General features: G+C 45.9%; 1 protein-coding gene across 5 annotated transcripts in view; it reads right to left on the bottom strand.

The window, feature by feature from the left end:
• The window catches only part of EYA2 (EYA transcriptional coactivator and phosphatase 2), a 265,824-nt gene that overhangs the window by 138,108 nt on the left and 106,081 nt on the right, over positions 1–21,635 (bottom strand). For all 5 annotated transcript variants that reach the window (XM_055438503.2, XM_055438537.2, XM_055438512.2 and 2 more), the window contains one exon: positions 15,773–15,889. In XM_055438503.2, coding sequence (XP_055294478.2) covers positions 15,773–15,889 — 117 coding nt within the window. The remainder of the gene's footprint in view (positions 1–15,772; positions 15,890–21,635) is intronic.

The raw sequence follows: 21,635 nt of genomic DNA on the forward strand, positions 1-21,635 counted from the left end.
CATACATTGATATGAATTTGCCCCGGGTTTACATAAGTTCTCCCTCCTGAACCCCCCTCCCACCTCCCTCCTCCCTTTATCCTCCCTCTGGGTCATCCCCGCATGCCAGCCCCGAGCATCCTATAACATGCATTGACCCTGAACTAGTGATTCGTTTCACATATGACAACATACGTGTTTCAATGCCATTCTCCCAAATCATCCCACCCTCACCCTCTCCCATGGAGTCCCAAAGACTGTTCTATACATCTATACATGTTTGTTGAACGAATTGGGGAACGCGTTCCGCCAGTGCCTTGGAGTCAGGCTGAGAGACAAAGTAACGGCGAGTTGTTTGCTGGTGCTGGGTGTCAGCTCCTTGAGGGTAAGGCCTCTAAAACAAGCACAGAGCCTCTTGTCCAGATGTCAGTCCTTTCCACGGTCACCATGGAGAACAGTGTTAGCAAAATGGTGGCCTGGGGGTGCAGAATCCAGTCTGTAGGTGTGCTTTGTTTTGACCTGCACAGTAGTTCTTTTAATTTGCTGCCACCAATTTATGTTTTGTTTTGTTTTTAAATTGGGAAATACCTGAGAAAATTCTAGATCTCTGTTTTTTGTTTTGAAAATTTGAGAGAACTGACCGATGCGCACAACAAAAGGAGCTGCCCCCTATGTAGGGTCGGGGCTCCTCCTTCCATTACCTGCATCACCTGGGCTGGTGGGCGTGTCTTGGACCAGATGAAGAGGTCAGCTCAGGCTTGGAACAGACAGCGGCAGAGTCCACCTTGGCGCTACGTCCCGGTGCTTTACTGATGCAATTTTACATGTTTTGTCATCATTTGATTATTGTCTATCTCCCTACTCTGGGCTGTGAGCTCCATGCAGGTAGGGACCTTCTCTGTCTTGCTCGCCTTTGTGTTCTTAGCACCTGGCACAGAGAAGATGCTCTATTAATATTTGCTGCAATAATGGTCATAGGAAGGTGGCAGCCTTGCCCCTCCTTCTCAGTTCCACATTCAGGGGAGTTACACTTATTAAGCACTCAGTAATGGACCTTTGGACATGGGTTTGGGTGGACTCTGGGAGTTGGTGATAGACAGGGAGGCCTGGTGTGCTGCGGTTCATGGGGTCACAAAGAGTCGGACACGACTGAGTGACTGAACTGAACTGACTGAAAGGACCTTCGCCTTGAAAATATCTATCATAGTAGGAGGCAAGAACAGAGGGAGATGAAGCATCTGCAAAGAAGAAATTTTTTAAAATGTTCTTCTGCTTTAAAAAAATTGTTTATTTATGTATTTTTGGCTGCGCTGGGTCTCTGTTGTTATGTGTGGGTTTTCTCCAGTTGCAGCACGTGGGCCTCTCATTGTGGCGGCTTCTCTTGTTGCAGAGCATGGGCTCCAGGGTAGGAGGGCTTCAGTAGTGATGGCTCATGGGCTCAGCTTCTCTGGGGCACGGGGGATCTTTCTGGACCAGGGATTGAACCCCTGTCCCATGTAGTGGCAGGTGGATCCTTAACCACTGGACTACCAGGGAAGTCCTGTTCCTTTGCTTTAAATGTCTCAGAAGAATCTACAGCTTAGTTAGATGGGGCTGTCACAACAAAATACTGCAGAGTGGTTTAAACAGCAGAAATTTACTTTTCACAGTTCTGGAAGCGGGAAGTCTGAGATCAGGGTGCTGCCTGATCTGGTTCTGGATGAGAGCTCTCTTCCTGGCTTCAGATGGCCACGATCTCGCTGTGTCCTCACGCGGCCTTTCCTCAGTGTGTAAGATGAGAGAGAAAGAGATCCCTCTCTTCTTCTTCTTGTAAGGACGCCAATCCCATCAAGAGGGCCCCACCCTCAAGACCTAAGCTAATCCTAATCACCTCCAAAAGGCCCCATCTCCAAATACCATCATGCTGGGGGTTAAGACTTCAACACATGGATCTCAGAGGGACAAAAGCATCCAGTCCATAATGCCTACTAGTCATCCTCATTCAACTCCAGAAGTAACCAGGTTTAGAGCTGGGTTTTAATTATCCCTTAAGAGCTGCACTGCCTAATATGGCAGCCACTAGCCACATTTATGTTTGATATAATTAATTAAAATAAAACAAAATAGAAATTTCAGCTCCTCATTTGCCTTGGCCACATTTCAGATGAACCAGGCGTGTCCAGGGTGGTATGGCCATGGATGTCAGCCACATTTTAACGCTCAACAGCCACACGTGGTTCAGTTCAGTTCAGTCGCTCAGTCGCGTCCAACTCTTTGCGACCCCATGGACTTAGTAGCCATCATGTTGGACAGCACAGATAAAGAACATTCCCATCATCATCACCAAAAGGCCTATAGGCCAATGCTGGCTTTGATGCACTGTCGTTTATCAAAATCCCTGCTGGTCCGCAAACTAATTCTCAATCTCTCCAGCTGTTTTCATCTGTCACCTCCAGCAGCTTCTGGAGCTGGGGGTGACCAAATCAAACTTGCCACGCAACCAGAGGAAAAGACTATCCATTTAATGTTGATATGTCCTAAATCCAGAAGACTTCGGCTCAAGCAGGAGGCAGCAAGCCTGCCAACACGCATGAAGGTCTCGAGAAAGCAGCCACCAGGGTGGAGGCACTGCGTGGCACAAGAGTGCTGACAGGTATCGGAAAACTTCACCCACTTCATCGTGTGCAGAGAGTTGCTGATTCACTCCAGGAAACCTGACCACCAGCCAGGAACCCAAGGAATGCCAAGCCTGGCTCCTGTCTTGACCGACACAGTGAGACCAGGCAGACTCAGACTACTCAAAACTAGCTGAGCCAGGATGGCTTGAAAGTTGCTGCCACCAAGCAGAAATAGGGAAATACTTGACTTCACCAGGAGGCCACTGGGCTCCAACTCAGCTATAACCATACCCGCAACTCCAGTCTTTTGGGATGTGCCTCGGTGGTGAAATAAATCAGAGATGGGGACCAAAGGAGGTGATATTTCTGGCTCCCCAGGTCATCACTTGGCTTGGAATTTTCTCCTTCCATTCCTGGTCTCGTAATCTGTGGTTCAATTATGAAAATACGGAACCAGACTGCAAGACAGAGGCATAAACAGCAGCTATATATACATGGCTGTCTGCTTCACAGGTACTTTAAAGAGTGTTTAAGTCCATTGCCAATACTGAAAAAGAATGAGAGCAGGACACGGCAGCCCACTCCAGTCTCCTTGCCTGGGGAGTCCCATGGACAGAGGAGCCTGGCGGGCTACAGTCCATGGGGCTGAAAAGAGTCGGCCACGACTGAGCGACTAAAAGACAACAGCACGGTTTTGAGGGAATTCCCCTGCAGTCCAGAGGCTAAGACTCCATGCTTCCACTGTAGGGTGCGGCTTTGATCCCTGGTTAGGGAACTCACAAGTCACTCAGCCAAGGAAAAAAAAAACAAAAACACAACTTTGTGAACCGAATAAAAATGAAAATACAATATATCCACTTAAAAATTATTAAAAATATATAGTTTTGAGGATTTTCTTGAAAAATGAAAGATCTGGCCTCTCCAGGGTCCCGTTCTAGTGCAGCAGCAAGGAGCTGAAGCTGAATAACACCCACCCCTTAACTTTGATGGGTCTGTACTCTCCAACTGCCATGGACCCTACCACTCCCTATAACAGGACACCTAGCTCATTTCTCTCTTAATTAGAAGAGTCATATCCCAGAGCAGCTTAATTCACAGAACTGCAGAATCACTTGAAAAAGAGTGTTTGTTTCTGATCTGACACGTTAACCTTTGCTTCCAGTGCACTGCTTGTTTTCTGTTTTGTTTTTGCGGTTCCAACATTATTTCTGGGGTTCTTTGCCATACCAGAACAAAGACAAAAACAACAACAAATAAAACACTCAAAGATTGTCAAATTTGTGAGTCTTTTCATTGATGGCGTCTGGATTTCTTAGTCACGACGTCCACTGATGTCAAGGTTATAAAAGTTTTGATTTATTCTTGCTCTAGAACTTTTAAAAAATTTGTTGTTGTTGTTCTAAGTTGTTGCTCAGTCATGTAAGACTCTTTGTGACCCCAGGAACTGCAGCCCACCAGGCTTCCCTGTCCTTCACCATCTCCCAAAGTTTGCTCAAACTCATGTCCATTGTGTCAATGACGCCATCCAGCCTTACCAGTTTTTTTAAATGGTAAGCATTTACAACCTTATTTTGCTGCTCCTCAGGGAGGCATCTACATCACTGAGTAGGGATTGAACCTGGGCCTCCTATTGGCATAGTGGAGTCTTAGCCACTGGACCACCAGGAAAGTCCCTTGTTCTATAACTTTATAGTTTTACTTTTGACATTTAAAATTTTGATCCATTCGGATTTTTTTTTTTTTTTGGTATATGGTAATAGGAACGGAAAAATCACTGCAGATGCTGATTGCAGCCAGGAAATTAAAAGACGCTTACTCCTTGGAAGAAAAGTTATGACCAACCTAGATAGCATATTAAAAAGCAGAGACATTACTTTGCCAACCAAGGTCCGTCTAGTCAAGGCTATGGTTTTTTCCGTGGTCATGTATGGATGTGAGAGGTGGACTGTGAAGAAAGCTGATCGCCGAAGAATTGATGCTTTTGAACTGTGGTGCTGGAGAAGACTCTTGAGAGTCCCTTGGACTGAAAGGAGATCCAACCAGTCCATTCTAAAGGAGATCAATCCTGGATGTTCATTGGAGGGACTGATGCTAAAGCTGAAACTGCAATACTTTGGCCACCTCATGCGACGAGTTGACTCACTGGAGAAGAGTCTGATGCTGGGAGGGATTGGGGGTGGGAGGACAGAGAATGAGATGGCTGGTGGCATCACCGACTCTGTGGACATGAGTTTGAGTGAACTCCGGGAGTTGGTGATAGACAGGGAGGCCTGGCGTGCTGTGATTCATGGGGTCGCAAAGAGTCGGACACTACTGAGCGACTGAACTGAACTGAACTGAACTGAATAGGAATGGATCTCCACCCTCCACCCCAAGATGGGTAACCAGTTGCTCCAACACCATTCTCTGAATATTCTATCTTCTCCCATTGGCTTAAGATGCCATTCACCCCATGTGCTAAATTTCCTGACATGTTTGGTCTCATTGTGGACTATACGGTCTTCTCTATTAGTCAATCAGTCTATTCCAATATCAGAATCACACTATTTTGATTAGTAAAGCTTTATATTTCTTTTTTTAATTGTTAATTTTTTTTTTTCTGCATCATGCAGCATGTGGGATCTTAATTCCCCAACCAGAATTGAACCCGCACCCCCTGTAGTGGGAGCACAGAATCTTAGCCACTGCACCACCAGGGAAGTCCCCCAGCTTCATGTTTCAATACTGGTATGTCTAGTACCTTACCACTCTCCTTTGGTACAGTTTTTCAAGTCTAATCTCCTAGTTCACAGAAAAGAAAACAGAAATTGATCAAAGATCTGAAAGGATGCTCACCCTTGTAAGATACAATGAGAAATTAGTTGCACACCGAGACACTATTTTTCCTGCAGTAGATCAGCAAAAACTCCAATAGTAAGATTATACTGGGTTGGCAAAACAGCCACTCTCATACACTGCTGGTAGGAGATTAAATGGATAGGCTCCCTATGGAGGGTAAGGTGGAGATATCTAGAAAATTTAAATACGGACTTCCCCCTTGACCCTTCTGGGAACTTGTCTATCAGATATACTTGCGGAAAAACAAAATGATATACATATAGGGGTATACTTATAGCCTTACTGGTGGTAATTGCAAAAGACTGGGAACACCCCATAAGGAACTGGTTAAATCATTTACAGCATATCATTCAATGGAATAATAGGCACCTGTAGAAAGAACGAGGAAGCGCTTTCTTCAGACTGAGAAAGTTCCCCAAGGTATGTAGCTAAGTTAGGAAAGGAAGGTACAGAGAGTATGCACACTGTGTTTCCTATGAAAACAATATACACAAAGTTTTTGCTATAACCTGAGAGGCCATGGAGTTGTGTGAAATTGTGCCCTAAAATAATGGGGCTTATGGGAAAAAGCAGGGTCCAAGTAGATTGCTAAAAAGCCATGCAACTTAGTAACCACAGCATTAATGAAAGCAATAATAATCCCAATAAAAATAACAGCACAGTGAAAAAATAAATAAGTACTACATAGAGAGGTGCCATGTTAAATACAGGACTTCCCCTTCAAAAGGAGGTGGAGGGATCTTGATGGCGGGGGCAATGAAGGATAACAGAGGTATTGAATCATGGAAACAAGGGCAAAATACACAAAGATTGGGGGAAGCTGCAACATAGATTCTTCAAAAACAGGGCACATGGCCAAATTGAGGTCAGAGGAAGAATACAGGTCACTAGAGACAGAATTACTCCTACAAGGTTTGCTGCCTTTACCCGTATTAAGTATTTTGCATTCAGCTGCTATTACCACATGTAATGGAAAAAAGTGCCGATGAATCAGTGAAGCTGTACCTCCAGTTCTGGTGAAGACCGAGACTCAGGGCCTGGTCTCCTGCTCACAGGAAATGGTTTAAAAACTAGATTGCCAAGACATTGGGCATCAGATAATGAAAGACAATGATGCCTTCGACTAATACACACTGCTTTATTTAAAATGGATAACCAACAAGAACCTACACTGTAGCAGGGAACTCTGCTCAATGTTATGTGCCAGCCTGGATGGGAGGGGAGTCTGGAGGAGAAGGGCTACATGTATATTTATGGTTGAGTCCCTTTGCTGTCCACCTGAAACTATCACAACATTGTTAATCGGCTACACTCCAACAATAAAAAGTTCACAAAATAAATAAATAGGTCAGTGATTAGAAAGTTAAAAAAAAACCTGAGGAAAGAAAGACCATAATGCTTGAAAGAGAGGAAACAGGTGGTGATCTGTAAGATTCTCTCCAGTGGGGGGAGCGTCCAGGGAGGGGGACCCAGGTGGCCCTCAGCGTTCTCTCTGGATTGAGGAGATGGAGCTGCAAGTCCAGGGGAGGCCAACGTGGTTAGACTTCACAGGGCAGAGAACCAGAAAAGAGAGGGCTGCACAGAGAAAGTGCACTGGAGACTTGCCGAGCTCCCCGTGAGAGCTCCCTTGAGTAATGACTAGCATATGCTTGTGAAGAAATTACTCAAGGCCAGGAGAGAACCACTTGAAATGATCAAAAGGAACAATCCTCAGAGCTCATAACAGAACTGAGAATGGTTCCTGTTCCCACCAACATAACTGGAAAACCTCATATTCCTGGGGCATTGAGAGGAATACTCAAGAGAGGCTTGCCTCAATACTGGGAAAATCTGTTAGGTAGAGACAGCTCTAGACCAGATGCTGTTCTGTTCCCCTCAACAAAGCTTAAAGCAAGACTTGAAAGATTCAATCTATTTCCATATAACAACTGCATCCCAGAGCAAAGCTCAAGAATTTTTATACAAATAGAAAAATATCCAGCAGTCAACCAGGCAAGATTCACAATGTCTGACATCCAGTCAAAACTCATCAAGCAAGAGTTCCTTGGTGGTTCAATGGATAGGACTCTGCGCCCTCAGTGCAGGGGGCCTGGGTTCAAGCTAGATCCCACATGCTGCAACTAAGTGTTTGCAAGCCACAACCAAAGATCCTGCATGCTTCAAACTAGAAGATCTCTTGTGCCTCAGTCAAGACCCAGCACAGCCAAATAAATAAAAATAAATATTAAAAAAACTTATCAAGCATGCAAAGAAGCAAGAAAATATAACTTATAATGAGAGAAATCAATAAAAATGTCAAAATGACACAAGTGACAGAATTAGTAGATAAGCACATTAAAACAGTACTGTGTACTGTCTGTTCAGGGGGCCAGAGGAAAGCTTGGGCGTGTTAAATAGAGACATGGAAGAAAAAAAAAGACCCATATAAAACTTCTAGAGATGAAAACTATGTATAAGACGAAAAAGAAATCACTGGGGAGTAATTAACAAGCAAATCTGATACTGCAGGAGAAAAGATTAGTTAACTTGAAGACATGGGGAGGATATTTGAATAATAGCCCCAGATTTTCCAAATTTGATGAAAACTATAAACTCTCAGATCTGAGAAGCTCAATGAACACAAAGCACTAGAATCACAAAGACTGCATCAAGGCCCATCAAAATTAAATTGCTTCAAACCAATGATAAGGAGAAAATCTTAAATGAACCAATACACCCTTGGAGTTCCCTGCCATCATTTCCTTGTTTATGAATCACAAATGAGTTGATTCCTGGCATAGAAACAGGCAATGTAATAGCCTGCGCTCATGTTTGCTTATATTTGCAAGAGGAAATTCCAGATGGGTTCACAGGAACCTAGAACGGGCTAAGTACTGGGGATTTAGAAGCTGAGTGGATGTTGGGTGAGGGTGGGATAGAGATTTCTGTAGATGTTTAAAGTAGATAAATGCATAACCTGCTTAAAAAATTAATAAAATGAGTAACTTAAAATATATTTTTTTTTTCGTTATTATAAAAGGAAATACACTGGGAACTTTCCTGGTGGTCCAGTGGGTGGGAGTCCACCTGCCAGTGCAGGGAACACGGGTTTGGTCCCTGGTCCAGGAAGATCCTACCTGCCTCAGGGCAATCAAACCTGAACGTCACAACTACTGAAGCCCGTGTGCCCTAGAGCCAGTGCTCTGCAACAAGAGAAGCCACTGCAATGAGAAGCCTGTATATTGCAACTGAGAGCAGACCTCGCTTGCTGTAACTAGAGAAAGTCCGAGCGCAGTGACGAAGATTCAGTGCAGTCGAAAATGAGAAGTGAAAGTGAAAGTTGCTCAGTCGTGTCTGACTCTTTGCGACCCCATGGACTGCTATACAGCCCATGGGATTCTCCAGGCCAGAATACTAGAGTGGGTAGCCGTTCCCTTTGCCGGGGTATCTTCCCAACCCAGGAATCAAACCCAGGTCTCCCGCATTGCAGGTGGATTCTTTACCAGCTGAGCCACCAGGGAAGTCCAGTGCAGTCGAAAACAAATTAAATTTAAATTTTAAAAAAGGAAATAAATTGGCAGGAGGGGAATTAAGGAATGATGGCTAATGGGTGTGGAGTTTCTTTTGCAATGATGAAAATATTGTGGGATGAGATAGGGTGATGGTTGCACAACTCTGTGAATATAGTAAAATCCTGAATCTACACTTTAAAGATGGTGAATTCTATGGTATATTAATTAATCTCATCAAAAATAAATGAAAATACAGGAAAAAAGGAACACATGCGTGATCATCAAGAAAAAAATTTAGAGAACGAATTTTAACACAGGAAGGGGCCTAACAGCTTCCCAGGTGGTGCGAGGGGTAAAGAATACCCCTGCCAAAGCAGGAGATGCAGGAGGCTGGGCTTTGATCTCTGGGTCGGGAAGAGCCCCTGGAGGAGGGCATGGCAACCCACTCCAGTATTCTCGCCTGGAGAATGCTAATGGACAGAGGAGCCTGGTGGGCTACAGTCCAAAGGGTTGCAAAGAGCCAGACACGACTGAAACAGCTGAGCATGGGGACTAACAGTCGTTACAACCAGGGCTTCCCAGTGAGCAAAGAACATTAGTTTAGGGAGAGGGTCCCTGTTCAAATCTACCTGGGAAAACTGACTACTGAATTTCACTCCTGGAGAGTCACAAGGCACATTGGTCTGCAAAGGCTCTGAAAAGTCCTATGTGTGTGTGTGTGTGTGTGCTTCAGTCGTGTCCGACTCTGTACGACCCCATGGACTGCTTGCTCCTTGGAAGAAAAGCTATGACCAACCTAGAGAGCATATTAAAAAGCAGAGACATTACTTTTCCAACAAAGGTCCATCTAGCCAAAGCTATGGTTTTTCCAGTGGTCATGTATGGGTGCGAGAGTTGGACTATAAAGAAAGCTGAGCGCTGAAGAATTGATGGTTTTGAACTGTGGTGTTGGAGAAGACTCTTGAGTCCCTTGGACTGCAAGGAGATCCAACCAGTCCATCCTAAAGGAAGTCAGTCCTGAATAGTCATTGGAAGGGCTGATGCTGAAGGTGAAACTCCAATACTTTGGCCACCTGAGGCGAAGAATCGACTGACGGGAAAAGACCCTGATGTGGGAAAGATTGAAGGCGGGAGGAGAAGGGACGACACCGGATGAGATGGCTGGATGGCATCACCAATGCGATGGACATGAGTTTGTAAGCTCTGGGAGTTGGTGATGGACAGGGAGGCCTGGTGTGCTGCAGTCCATGGGGTCACAAATAGTTGGACACGACTGAGCGACTGAACTGAACTGCCAGGTTTCTCTGTCCGTGGGATTCTCCAGGCAAGAATACTGGAGTCGGTTGCCATTCCCTTCTCCAGGGGATCTACTCCACCCTGGGATCAAACTCGAGTCTCCTAAGTCCTGCATTGGCAGGAGGGTTCTTTACTACTAGCACCACCTGGGAAGCCGGCTCAGCTGGTAAAGAATCTTTCTGCAATGCGGGAGACTTGGGTTCAATTCCTGGATTGGGAAGATCCCCTGGAGAAGGGAATGGCTACCCACTCTGGTATTCTGGCCTGGAGAACTCCAAAGAGTTGGACACGACTGAGCGAAAAGTGCTGCAGTGAAGACATCTAATGTCACACTACACACTATTTACCAAGTATATTTGATGTATTTGACAATGACCTTTCCCAACTTCTTTATTTTTCAGTGAGTATTTATGAGTGCCAGAGCTGTGAAACACAGATCATTAGAGTTCAGTGACTTGTCTCTGGAGCCAGAGAAGGTGCTAGGTTTCGAGAATCCAGAACAAACCAACCTCAGAGGTCTCGGGGTGAAATCAGTGGGTTAGACTCTTCCGCTGGACTTTTAATTTTCCTACATATCCTCAAATCACACATTTCCATGTTGCTCTGGAAAGGTTTACGTTGGGTTCTGAGCTCACTACTAACAATCTCTGTTGTTGATGTCGTTTAGTCACTAAGTCGTGTCTGACTCTTGCAATCTCATAAACTGTAGCCCACTAAGGCTCCTCTGTCCATGGGATTTCCCAGGCAAGCATAGTGCATTGCCATTTCCTCCTCCTGGGGATCTTCCTGACCCAGGGACTGAACCCACATCTCCTGCATTTGCAGGTGGATTCTTTCCCACTTACCCACCAGGGCAGCCAAACAATCCCTGACCTCGGTAAATAATAATAAAGAGGAATCCCCCCAGAAGAAGGCTCTCCCACTGTTTGTAAGGCCTGCCCCCCACCCCCCATATTTCACCAGCAGGGAATCTGATGCTCATGTGGGTGGCTCAACAACCTCAGATTGGTATTTCTCTTTTCTCTTACCAAAACTACTTCCTAAAAGGGACAGTTCAGGAAAGAGAAATGAATTTGGGGAAAACATAATACCATCAAATCAGACATTAGGATGAAAATGATGTTTAACATCTGTAGTGCACTTAGTTTGTGCCGGTGCTGTTCTGAATATTTTCACACACATTAACTCATTTTTGCAGCACCCCACGCGTGGGTACAATTCGTATCCCCATTTTACAGGGAAAGAAACCGAGGTACGAAGACACAAGGCTCAAAGTCACACGCTGGCGCACAGGAACAACTGGGAAGTTAGCTCAGCCTGACTTCAGGGTTACTGCCTTTAACTCTCACGTTACAGAAGCAACGAGAGAAATAATAAAAAGTACACCCAGTTTTGAAAGACTTCATCTGATTGCTCATAGCCATTCTGTGCAGTCCCCCAATAGCCCCATGGGCTCACTGCTCTTGCTATGATGCTGGTCCCACAGGTGATGAAAGGGATTCCTGGAGAAGCCAAGCACCTCACCCAGGTCCCGCCGCGGGACACAGTGCTGACTGCAGCTGAGTCCAGGGCTCTTAACCCCTCAGGGGCACCAGTAAGTTCTTACAACACGCTCTCAAGATTTTTGTTTGTTTGTTTTTTCTTCTCTTTTTAATCTTTGTGGCCGTTTCCATGAACAGCAGTGTTTTAGCAGGAGAGGCCGAAATGGAACAACAACAAAAAAAATCAAACTCCTAAGAAATACATTTCAGCTACGAAAACCCCTGGGTGAACTTAAAAAAGAAAATAAACAGCCATGAAAAGGCTACAGGGGCTGTGAACTTTTCTTTTCTACGTTTACTGTACATTTGGCAGTGGGGCAATGCTATATTAGCAGATACAGATCTCCAACCAGGGCCGTGGGGGGCAGGGGGAATGGCTCTGCTGAAGTTTCTGGAAGTTTCTGAGATCGGGTAGAAGACCCAGCAGGAGGCATTTTTAATGCTTTCCTAATGCCTACCCTACACAAGTCACGCTGCTGCTGCTGTGCCTCAGTTTACCCATCTGTAAATGATGGAGCAGTCCCCACTCAGGGACTTATTTTTATTTCTATAAAATGATGATTTTAATCCTTCAAGAAAAGGACTCAGCTCAGCTTCTGAATATGGACCAATGTGACTCCAAGTTGGTGCTTTCAGGCCCCAGACTCAGCCTCCATCTCTCTTGATTCCCTTCTTCTTTAAAAAGCCCTATGCTTAACCAACACCTTCCATTCTGAAAGGCACACAGAGTAGTTGGAGGGTTTATTTCTCCTCTGGAACAACTTGAAAAAAAAGTTAATAGGAAGCACATGGGCATGGTGTGTGAGCCTTCTGTGTGTTTGCATTTGAAAAAAAATACTTAAGGAGGAATATGTCAGGCTTGCAAAATGCCTGGGCTGTCTCAAGAGCAGTTTATGGCCATTAGCATGAGACTGAAGGCAGTTAATTGGGACAAAGTCCAGCTGGCATCTGGGCCGTGAAGACGATAAGAAAATAACCTGGACTATTCCCATGGTCCAGTGGGAGTGGATCAGGAGATGTTTTTCTATTTGTGAGGGCTGATGGGGGTGGGGTCTGGGCCAGGGCTCACCCGCGGAGGTTGGCCTTCTGGAAGGATCTATGAGAGTGTGGAAGGCAGACTAGTGTTGGGGTTATGTGCCTGGGCTCTGGAGGGGAACTGCCTGGCTTGGAATCCCACTGCCACAGCCGGATGACCTTGGGCAAGCCACTTTACCATGGTGTGCCTCGGTTTTTCCACCTATAAGATGGGGATACAACAGAACCTACGTCACAGAGCTGCTGGGAAGCTCAAGGGGAGTGGCGTACATGCAGAACGAGGGCAGCATCTGGAGTCTGAAGGAGTCTGGGAAACAGCGCTTGCAAGGGAACAGCACAGGCTCCGGAACTCGACTCTGAATCCCAGCTCTCATCGCTTCCTGGCCCTGTGATTCTTGGGCAAGCCACTTCCTCATGTTCATTGTGTTTAAAGCAGCACTGATGGAGCCTACCTCCTGTAACTTCTGTAAGGACCAGAGAAGAAATAACATATTCTCTACATCCCAGTACAGGGGTGCCTCCTGCTTCACTTTCCAGTCTCATATCCCTTTCTCGCTGCCCCCAGATTCAAGTCTCCATTGGAGTCTTTCAACACTGCAAGCCTTTTCCTGCCTCCAGACCTTTGCTCCCACTGGTCCCTCTGCCTGGGCTGTCCAGTCTCCAGCTACTCACAGGCTGGTTCCTTTCCATCACTCAGGCCTCCTGACCATCTGGGCAATGTCCATCACCACTCCCTTCATCAAGGCCCATCACAGCAGCCTGTTTGGTTCTTCACGCGATTTAGCACAATCTGTTATGATCGACTTATTTAATTGCTCATTGTCTGTCTCCTTAGAAGCCCTGAGGCAGTCGCATATGTTTCTGTTGGAAAAGCTGAATAAAGAACTGGTTAAGATGGTTAAGATCAATCCAAATACAAGTTCAAGTTCAGGGTCTTCACAAGCCTTTATGATTAGGATTGTGCTATCATTTACTCCCCACTTGAAGATGGGTCCCAGCACCTTATCCCCTTCAGTGGGACTCAGAAAAGACCCCCAGGGAGACAGATGTGCCAAGAGAAGCAGAGGACGCAGGAGGTACCACAGCGAAGAGCAGGCTTTGAGCCAGGTTTGGGGCTGGGAATCCACCAGACCCCCAAGACACTTCTTGCAACCTGTTTCTCAGTGCACTTGCAGTAAAATCTAAGCTCCTTGCCCTGATGCTGGGTGGGTCAGGCAATCCCTCTATGACTCAGTGCTGTCTCCTGTAAAATGGGGATAATACCAGAACCAATGCTTTGTGGACTGTCATGAAGGTTGCACGAGGTGATTAGCCAGTCGTGGCACGTGGTGAGTGCCAGGTTAACATGAGCTGGTGGTGCCATCGACAAACTCCATGGCAAATCTTCACACGGACATTCTTCCAACGTCTGGGCATTAATGAGCATCACCTCATTTCTCTTACATACCCCTAAGACGATTTGCTGTCTCTTAATAATGCCTTACTGCAAGGAGATCCAACCAGTCCATTCTAAAGGAGATCAATCCTGGATGTTCATTGGAAGGACTGATGCTAAAGCTGAAACTCCAATACTTTGGCCACCTCATGCGATGAGTTGACTCACTGGAAAAGACTCTGATGCTGGGAAAGGTTGGGGGTGGGAGGAGAAGGGGACGACAGAGAATGAGATGGCTGGATGGCATCACCGACTCTGTGGACATGAGTTTGAGTGAACTCCGGGAGTTGGTGATGGACAGGGAGGCCTGGCGTGCTGTGATTCATGGGGTCACGGAGAGGCGGACACAACTGAACGACTGAACTGAACTGAACTGAATAATGCCTTTTCCTGAAAGGATGCCCTTAACATCCATTCAAATTGTTTCCTTAATTAAAAAGACAAAGCAGCAAAACTTGCAAAGATTTTTTTTTTCAAAGAAATGTAGCATCATGCATTAGCCCACCACCTTGTCATTACTCTTTCAATTTTGCACATTACTTTTCAGACTCTTGGTGGTCATTCTTACCAGCTTTCAAGAAGGAAAAAAAGAATACCCGGGTGAGGATGCCCCAAATTACTGCCACCAGCCCTCTATGCCATGTATCAGCTCCAACACACTCCCCACGGGGCACCGGAGAAGGGAAGGGGCCTTTGGATGGTGACAGAGTGCAGGTGGGAACAGGAGAATGCAGAAGGCCAGTTCCTTAGGGTACATGGGGTTGGTGGGAGTTACACTGGAGTTTCTTCCCTTTCTAAGGCTGCCCAATGGGGATGCGGAGCCTGGAACCTCCTGCCTGGAATAACAATGCCTTTACCTGCTATCCAGTATTCCCAACACCTGTCACTTCTCTGAGTCTACAATGGACTTGCCTGTCCCATCACACTTCAAATCAAAGCCAACATCTCCCCTCTGCCCTCAAGGCCCTGCATGATTTAGCCCTGCTCTCCCCCAAGACTCTCTCCTCTTATATCCTCCTAATCCTGCTCCAGCCCCACTGGCCCCTATTTTGTGCCCTAAACACATTAAGACACTCCCCCGCCCCTGCACAGAGCTTTTGCACAGGCTGTTCCTTCTGCCGGATATGCTCTTCCCTCTGTTCTGCGCAGGGCTAGTTCTGTCTCATACTTAGGCTTCTGTCCAATGTCACATCTTCCAAGAGCCTTCCTGGATGACTCTATTAAAGGTACCTCTCCCGCCTCTCTGGACCCCTCAACTATTCATCACTCTCTGTCCCAACACCACATTTATTGGCTTCATTGCATTCAACCCCTTCTGAAATTAGTCATTTGCTATTTGCTGCCTTGTTTAATTGTCATTCTCTCCCTCCTGCCCTTGTAATCGCCATGAGGGCAGAAGTCATTATCTCCTCTGCCCACCACTGCAACTCCGCTACTTGAGATAGGTCCTGGCACACAGTAGGTACTCAATAAAGCTGCTGAATAAATGAACGAACGACTGGACACCCGACTTGGGCAGTGCCTTAGAGACGGCAGGGAGGGGCACAGCACTACACTCACCATGCATCTGGTAGGTGTACGGGCTCTGTCCAGTGGGTGGGGTGCTGAAGCTGGAGCCATAGCTGAGGAACCCACTCTGGCCGGGGGAATGGTTCAAGCTGTCTTCTGTCTTGATGCCTTGGAAGGGGGAAAGAGAAGCACCAGGTACATACAATTAGAATGCTTCCTTGTCTCCCGCAGAAGAGCTACAGAATCAAGACAGCACGTGGTTTGATCAGCTTCCAAATCGGTTGCAAACTGGTGGTTTGTGAGCGGAAGTTACTCTACTTCAGCTCTAACTCAGTCCCACGTGTCCTTGGCCTGTGTACTTTAAAGGAAAACCTGAAATCGGTTGCTTTTGTTTAAAAATCAGGAGATTTCACCCCAAAAATCTAGACTTATGGCCTCTTTTGAATAACAGGGATCTAGAAACCCCATGACTGTGTTCCCACATGACAATACGCTGTCCCCAGAAGCGCCCCCAATTTGTGAGCTCCCCAGGTCACCATGGTTCCCATACTGTCTCTGAGACACGAAGCTTGGTTTTTAAGGTGCTACGTTTCACCACAGTCTTTTTGGGTGTTTCTGTTTTTACATCCTAGGACATGTTCAAAAGTGAGAAAAGGAAAGGCAGGCTAAGTGGATATCATCTTTTGCACACGTGGTCAGCTTCCTGCCTGACTCTGAGGGTAATGAGTTTATAACCCCCTACTCCAAGGACTGGGGTCTTCCCAGGTGGCTCGATGGTAAAGAATCCACCTGTCAATGTAGGAACTGGAGGAGACATGGGTTCGATCCCTAGGTTGGGAAGACACCCCAGAGGAGGACATGGCAACTCACTCCAGTATTCTTGCCAGGATAATCCCATGGACAGAGGAGCCTGGCAGGCTACAGTCCATGGGGTCGCAAAGAGTTGGACACGACTGAATGACTGAGCATGCACTCCAAGGACTAGCTCTATGCATGACTTAAAAGTCCATCAGGATTTGGGGTGAAGGTATTAAATGAACCATCTTCCCTGTGTAAAGATGATGCCATTTAATCTTAAGACATACTCTGCACTCTTCTCATGGAGGGACCTACTTATCCAAAGGCCACAGTTACAAATCTGCCTTTTGCTTTAGCCAAAGTCTGACATGCTTCCCCAAGGCAAGGGCACCCATTCCAAAAGCAGCTGGCTGGAGAAGGAACTGTATTGAGGGAGGAAGCTGATCTATCATCAGTAGCCCATATATGGTATTTTGATTGAACAAGTAATCAATTTTGCTTATCTTTATCTTATAGGTGTAAAACAGTATTTCAATACTATTTAAATTTGCATTTTTAAAAAAAGAACACTGCTAGTTCTGGGGATGGTTTTGTAGTTATGATTTCCCTCCTCACCCATTCACCCTCATAAAGAGAATGCTTAATGTGGTTAAAAAACACAATGGATTCTGACTCAAGTGGTCTGGGCAGGAGCCCAGGACGGTTTGCTACATTACTTGGTGACCTGGATAGTTTCTCCTCCAACCCCCGCCTGGAAGTCTCCTCCCTTATGAAATAAGATGCTGATTCCCACTGGCAGGATTGCTGGGAGATGAAAAGAAAGAGAATGAATGAATATCTAAAGCTGTGAATGAGGTACTCACAACAATCCCATGAAATAGGCAATATGACTTTCCTCATTTTAGTTTATATATTTATTTATTTTTGCCAAACTGAGAGGCAGGCATATGGGAGCTTAGTTCCCCGACCAGGAATCGAACCTGCGCCCCCTGCAGTGCAAGCATGGTATCCTAGCCACTGAACCACCACGGAAGTTTCTCCCCATTTTAAAGATGTGGAAACTGAGGTTCAGAAAACCCGGCCACTTAATCAGAGTCTTGCAGTTATCAGGTAACCCTGAAGTCTAGGCTTTCTTTGCTTCCTCTTGATGCCTCTCAGTAATGGGTGTGAAGGGGTTTTATGCACTAGATGGTGCATGACTTCACTGACAATTATGACAGCAACTTGGCTAACTGTTTGGTGCCGGAGCCTAGTTGTCCCGTCTTGGCTTTCAACCTGACTTCCTAAATTTAATCATTTTTAGCATTTTTAAAATTTAAAGTGAGAGACGTGTGACTTTTTTTTTCACTCGAACACTTTGAGGCCACCAAAGGGTTATTAATTGACCTAATTTCAATATTGTTGCGTGTCAGGGAACAGGGAAGTCTGAGGAGAGGGAAAGAAATGAGGGAACAGCCAGTTGGTGGGCAGTCAGAATACACAACATTGGTTGACTAAATCTGCCATCGTATATGGGCCGTTTCATGAAGTTCCCAAATAATCCAATAATAACACCGAAGATCACTGATGACAGATTACCATAACAAATATAGTAATGATGCAAAAGTCTAAAATATTGCCAATATGTAACACAGAGAGATGAAGTGAGCAAATGCTGTAAAAATGGCCTTGACAGACTAGATCAAAGCACGGATGCCACAACCCTTTAGTTTGTAAAAAAAGCAAAAAACCCCACAGTATCTGTGAATCATAAGGGAGCAAAATGCAGTAAAACAAGGCATGCCTGTACACCCTTTCAATTATGTATTATCTGTGGCTTTTATCAAAATTCAGGGTAGAGTTGAGTAGCTTTGATAGACACCATATGGCCTACAAAGCCAAAAATACTTATTATCAGGCTCTTTACAGAAAAAGTTTGCCAACCTCTACTCTACACAAGGCCTTCCCAGGTGGTACATTGGTAAAGAGTTCATCTGCCGATGCAGGAGACACAGGTTCGATCCCTGGGTTGGGAACGTCCCCTGGTGAAGGAAACAGCAACCCGCTCCAGTATTCTTGTTTGGAAAATCCCATGGACAGAGGAGCCTGGCGGGTTACAGTCCATGGGGTCACAAAAGAGCTGGACATGACTGAGCGCGCATAGCATTCCACATAAAGAAAGGCAGAGCAATAATATTAATCAAGTGAAAGGGACAGTAATCAGCAAATCCAGGGATGTGGGTATTTGACAGGAAAGGGAGATGACCTCCCTTTATTTTTCATGTTGGATGGTCAGCTTATGGTTATTTATAGTGCTACTGTTTTACATATGTCTTAAATGTTGCATAATATGTTTGCATAACAAATCGAGAAAAAAACACTCCATACTCCTGACCTCCTTGCCTCTAGTTTGCTCAACTGTGTTATTATTTCCCTGCAGCTATTTGAACAAAGGTAATAACGCTATTTGCCAAGGAGCAAGGAGAAAAGTTTCCTAACAAGATTCAGCAAGGTTTGTCCAGACAGTGAGCAAACACTGCTTGCTCGGGCACAGGCATGTGTGAGAGGAAAGGGCTTTTCAGCCCACCTGTCATTACTCAGTGATGTGGACATTCCAGGTGCATGGCAGCCTGGCCTCTACTGTATTGACTGAACATTTCCCTTGGGCCAGGCCCCGTGAGCTAAGCCCTTAATGTAGATCAAGGGCTGGCACACTGTGGTCCGTGGACCCACTGTGGCCCACTGTTTGTGTAAATAAAGCTTTATTAGAACACAGACACACTCCATAGTTTACACATTGTCTGGCTGGTTTCATGCTCCAAAGGCTGAGTGGCTGTGACAGAGACTGCATGGCCCAGAAAGCTGAAAATACTTAAGAACTGGCCCTTTAAAGAAAAAGGTAGTTGATTCTGGATGTAGATGATCCCATTTACAGCAACATCGGTTAGGAAGACAGACTTAGTATCACTCCCATTGTATGAAGGAGGTGACTCGCCCTGGGTCTTAAGGCCAGCAAGGGGGCAGAGGTGGGGTGTGAACCCAGGACCTTGCTGACCTTGTGACCTTGCTACTTAGGGTATATTCTTAGGGCAGAGAGCCTCTGAAAGTAACTGGGACTAAAAATGACTTTGGACCAAATTAATTTCCACCGGATGCCATGTTTTGTCTGGAAGTAGGGCTAGGGTTCTCTTTTATGCTGAAAAATAATCTGGTTTCATGTGTCTTGCCTGCCAGCCAGGCAGGGTGACTCACCTGTGATTTTATCACCCGTCTTCTGGCACAGGAGGGACAGAAGTTAGAAAAGATGCCCACACCAGTTGGCCGAGGTCCATCACAGGTAATCCCCCAAGATTTCTGGAATGTGTGCTCAGGCAGCAGAGCTTAGCGGTGAGGGGCTTGGACTCCAGAGCCCAGGCTTCCAGGTGTAATTCCACCTCTACCACCAACCAACTGGGGGACCCAGGGTGAGCTATTTATCCTCTCTGAGCCTCTATTTATTTATCCCTTGAAAGAGGATAATGATTGGACCTTCCCTGGAGAGCTGAGTGGGGGTTTAGAAGGAGTGGACACAGAGCCCTGAGGCTGTGGTGGCAGCATCCCAGAGATGCAGTGTCTCTGTCAGCGATGGTGTCTCTGACGGACGCCCAACCCGGTGTCCCATGACCTGTCACCTGACGCCACAACTGTTCTGGAATCTGTCTACTGCCCCCGGATGGCTTACTCCACTCCAGGCTTCCTCAGCCTCCCAACTTGCTTCTCTCCAATCCAATCTCCCCACAGCAGCCAAAGTGATCTTCTTTTTTAAAAGATATATTTATTTATTTCTTGGTTGCGGTGAGTCTCTGTTGCTGCACGCAGGCTTTCTCAAATGGCGGCAAGCAGGGGCTCCTCTTCATTGTCGTCCAGGGCTTGTCACTGCAGTGGCTTCTCTTGTTGGAGAGCACAGGCTCTAGGCAGGTGGGCTTTGGCAGTTGTAGCGAGTGGGCTCTAGAGTGCTGGCTCAGTAGTTGTGGCACACGGGCTTAGTTGCTCTGAGGCATGAGGGATCTTGCCAGATCAGGGACTGAACCAGCGTCCCTTGATTGCAAGGTGGATTCTTAATCACTGGACCACCAGGGAAGCCCCAAAGTGATCTTAAAAAACCCCAGATTGCATCAGATAGCCCTATGTTTATAGACCTGCCAATATGTTCCTGTTTCACAGGGATAAAGTCCTCCCCAGGTGCTAAGACTGCCGACCTCGCCTATCTCATCTCGGCCCTGTGTTCCAGCCACTGGGCTTCTGGGGTTTGCCAAATCCATCTCCCCAGGATTCCCAGGTATCCTCTGCCTGGATGCCTCTCTTCCCGTGCTCACTAACGGTCGTCTCTCAGTTCTCAGATGAATCAGCTCCTTGTGTAAAAGACCTTCCTTGGAGCTGGAACCTAAGTTAAATCTTGCTTGTTCTGTTCCATTTCACGATCTTGTCTTCCTTCATCCCAAGCATCATAATTTGAAATTACTTTAACCTACGATTTTTAAAAGTTCATTTGTTTTTTCTCCCTTTAGGTCAGGGGTTGCAAGTTTAAACATCTTCAGGCAGCTAATTTAACTGAGTAATGAGGGCTAGGAGAGGGCTGTGGCCAACAAAGGCTAACAGGGTCAGCCCTACACAGTTACCTACTTTTGACGCAAAAATGTGGGCCCAGTGCTGCCCAGTCATCTGTTGTTTGTTTTTTTAAAGACATTAGAAATATGAATTTCTATGTAAACACTTCCCATTTAAAAACTGGCAATTAATTTTTCAAATGTCAAGTATATTTTATAGGTTAAAAAATATCCAAGGGCCACCTTATCTCAGTTCTAGATTATCTTGGCAGAACCCAGGTAGAAGTAAAGATAACTCAGAGGAAAACGTCTGAAAATGGAGAGAGACATTTTCCTCCTGGCATCCTCTGAGCACCTGGATCCAGCCATCCCTGGTATCAGCCGTGTCCCCAAGCTTACCGGTATGTGAATCATTAAATTTCCATTTTCCCTAAGCCAGCTTGGGTTAAGTTTCTTACCCGTGCAATCAAAAGAGGCCTTGACATAGTCTCTAGAACTTGAACTGTATTGAAAGTGTCTGTCCGTCTTCTCTATCTCCAATCCGAAACCAG

The sequence above is a fragment of the Moschus berezovskii genome, chromosome 15, assembly GCF_049115385.1.
Source record: "Moschus berezovskii isolate FMDL1 chromosome 15, NW_MosBer_1.0, whole genome shotgun sequence".
Classification (NCBI taxonomy): domain Eukaryota; kingdom Metazoa; phylum Chordata; class Mammalia; order Artiodactyla; family Moschidae; genus Moschus; species Moschus berezovskii.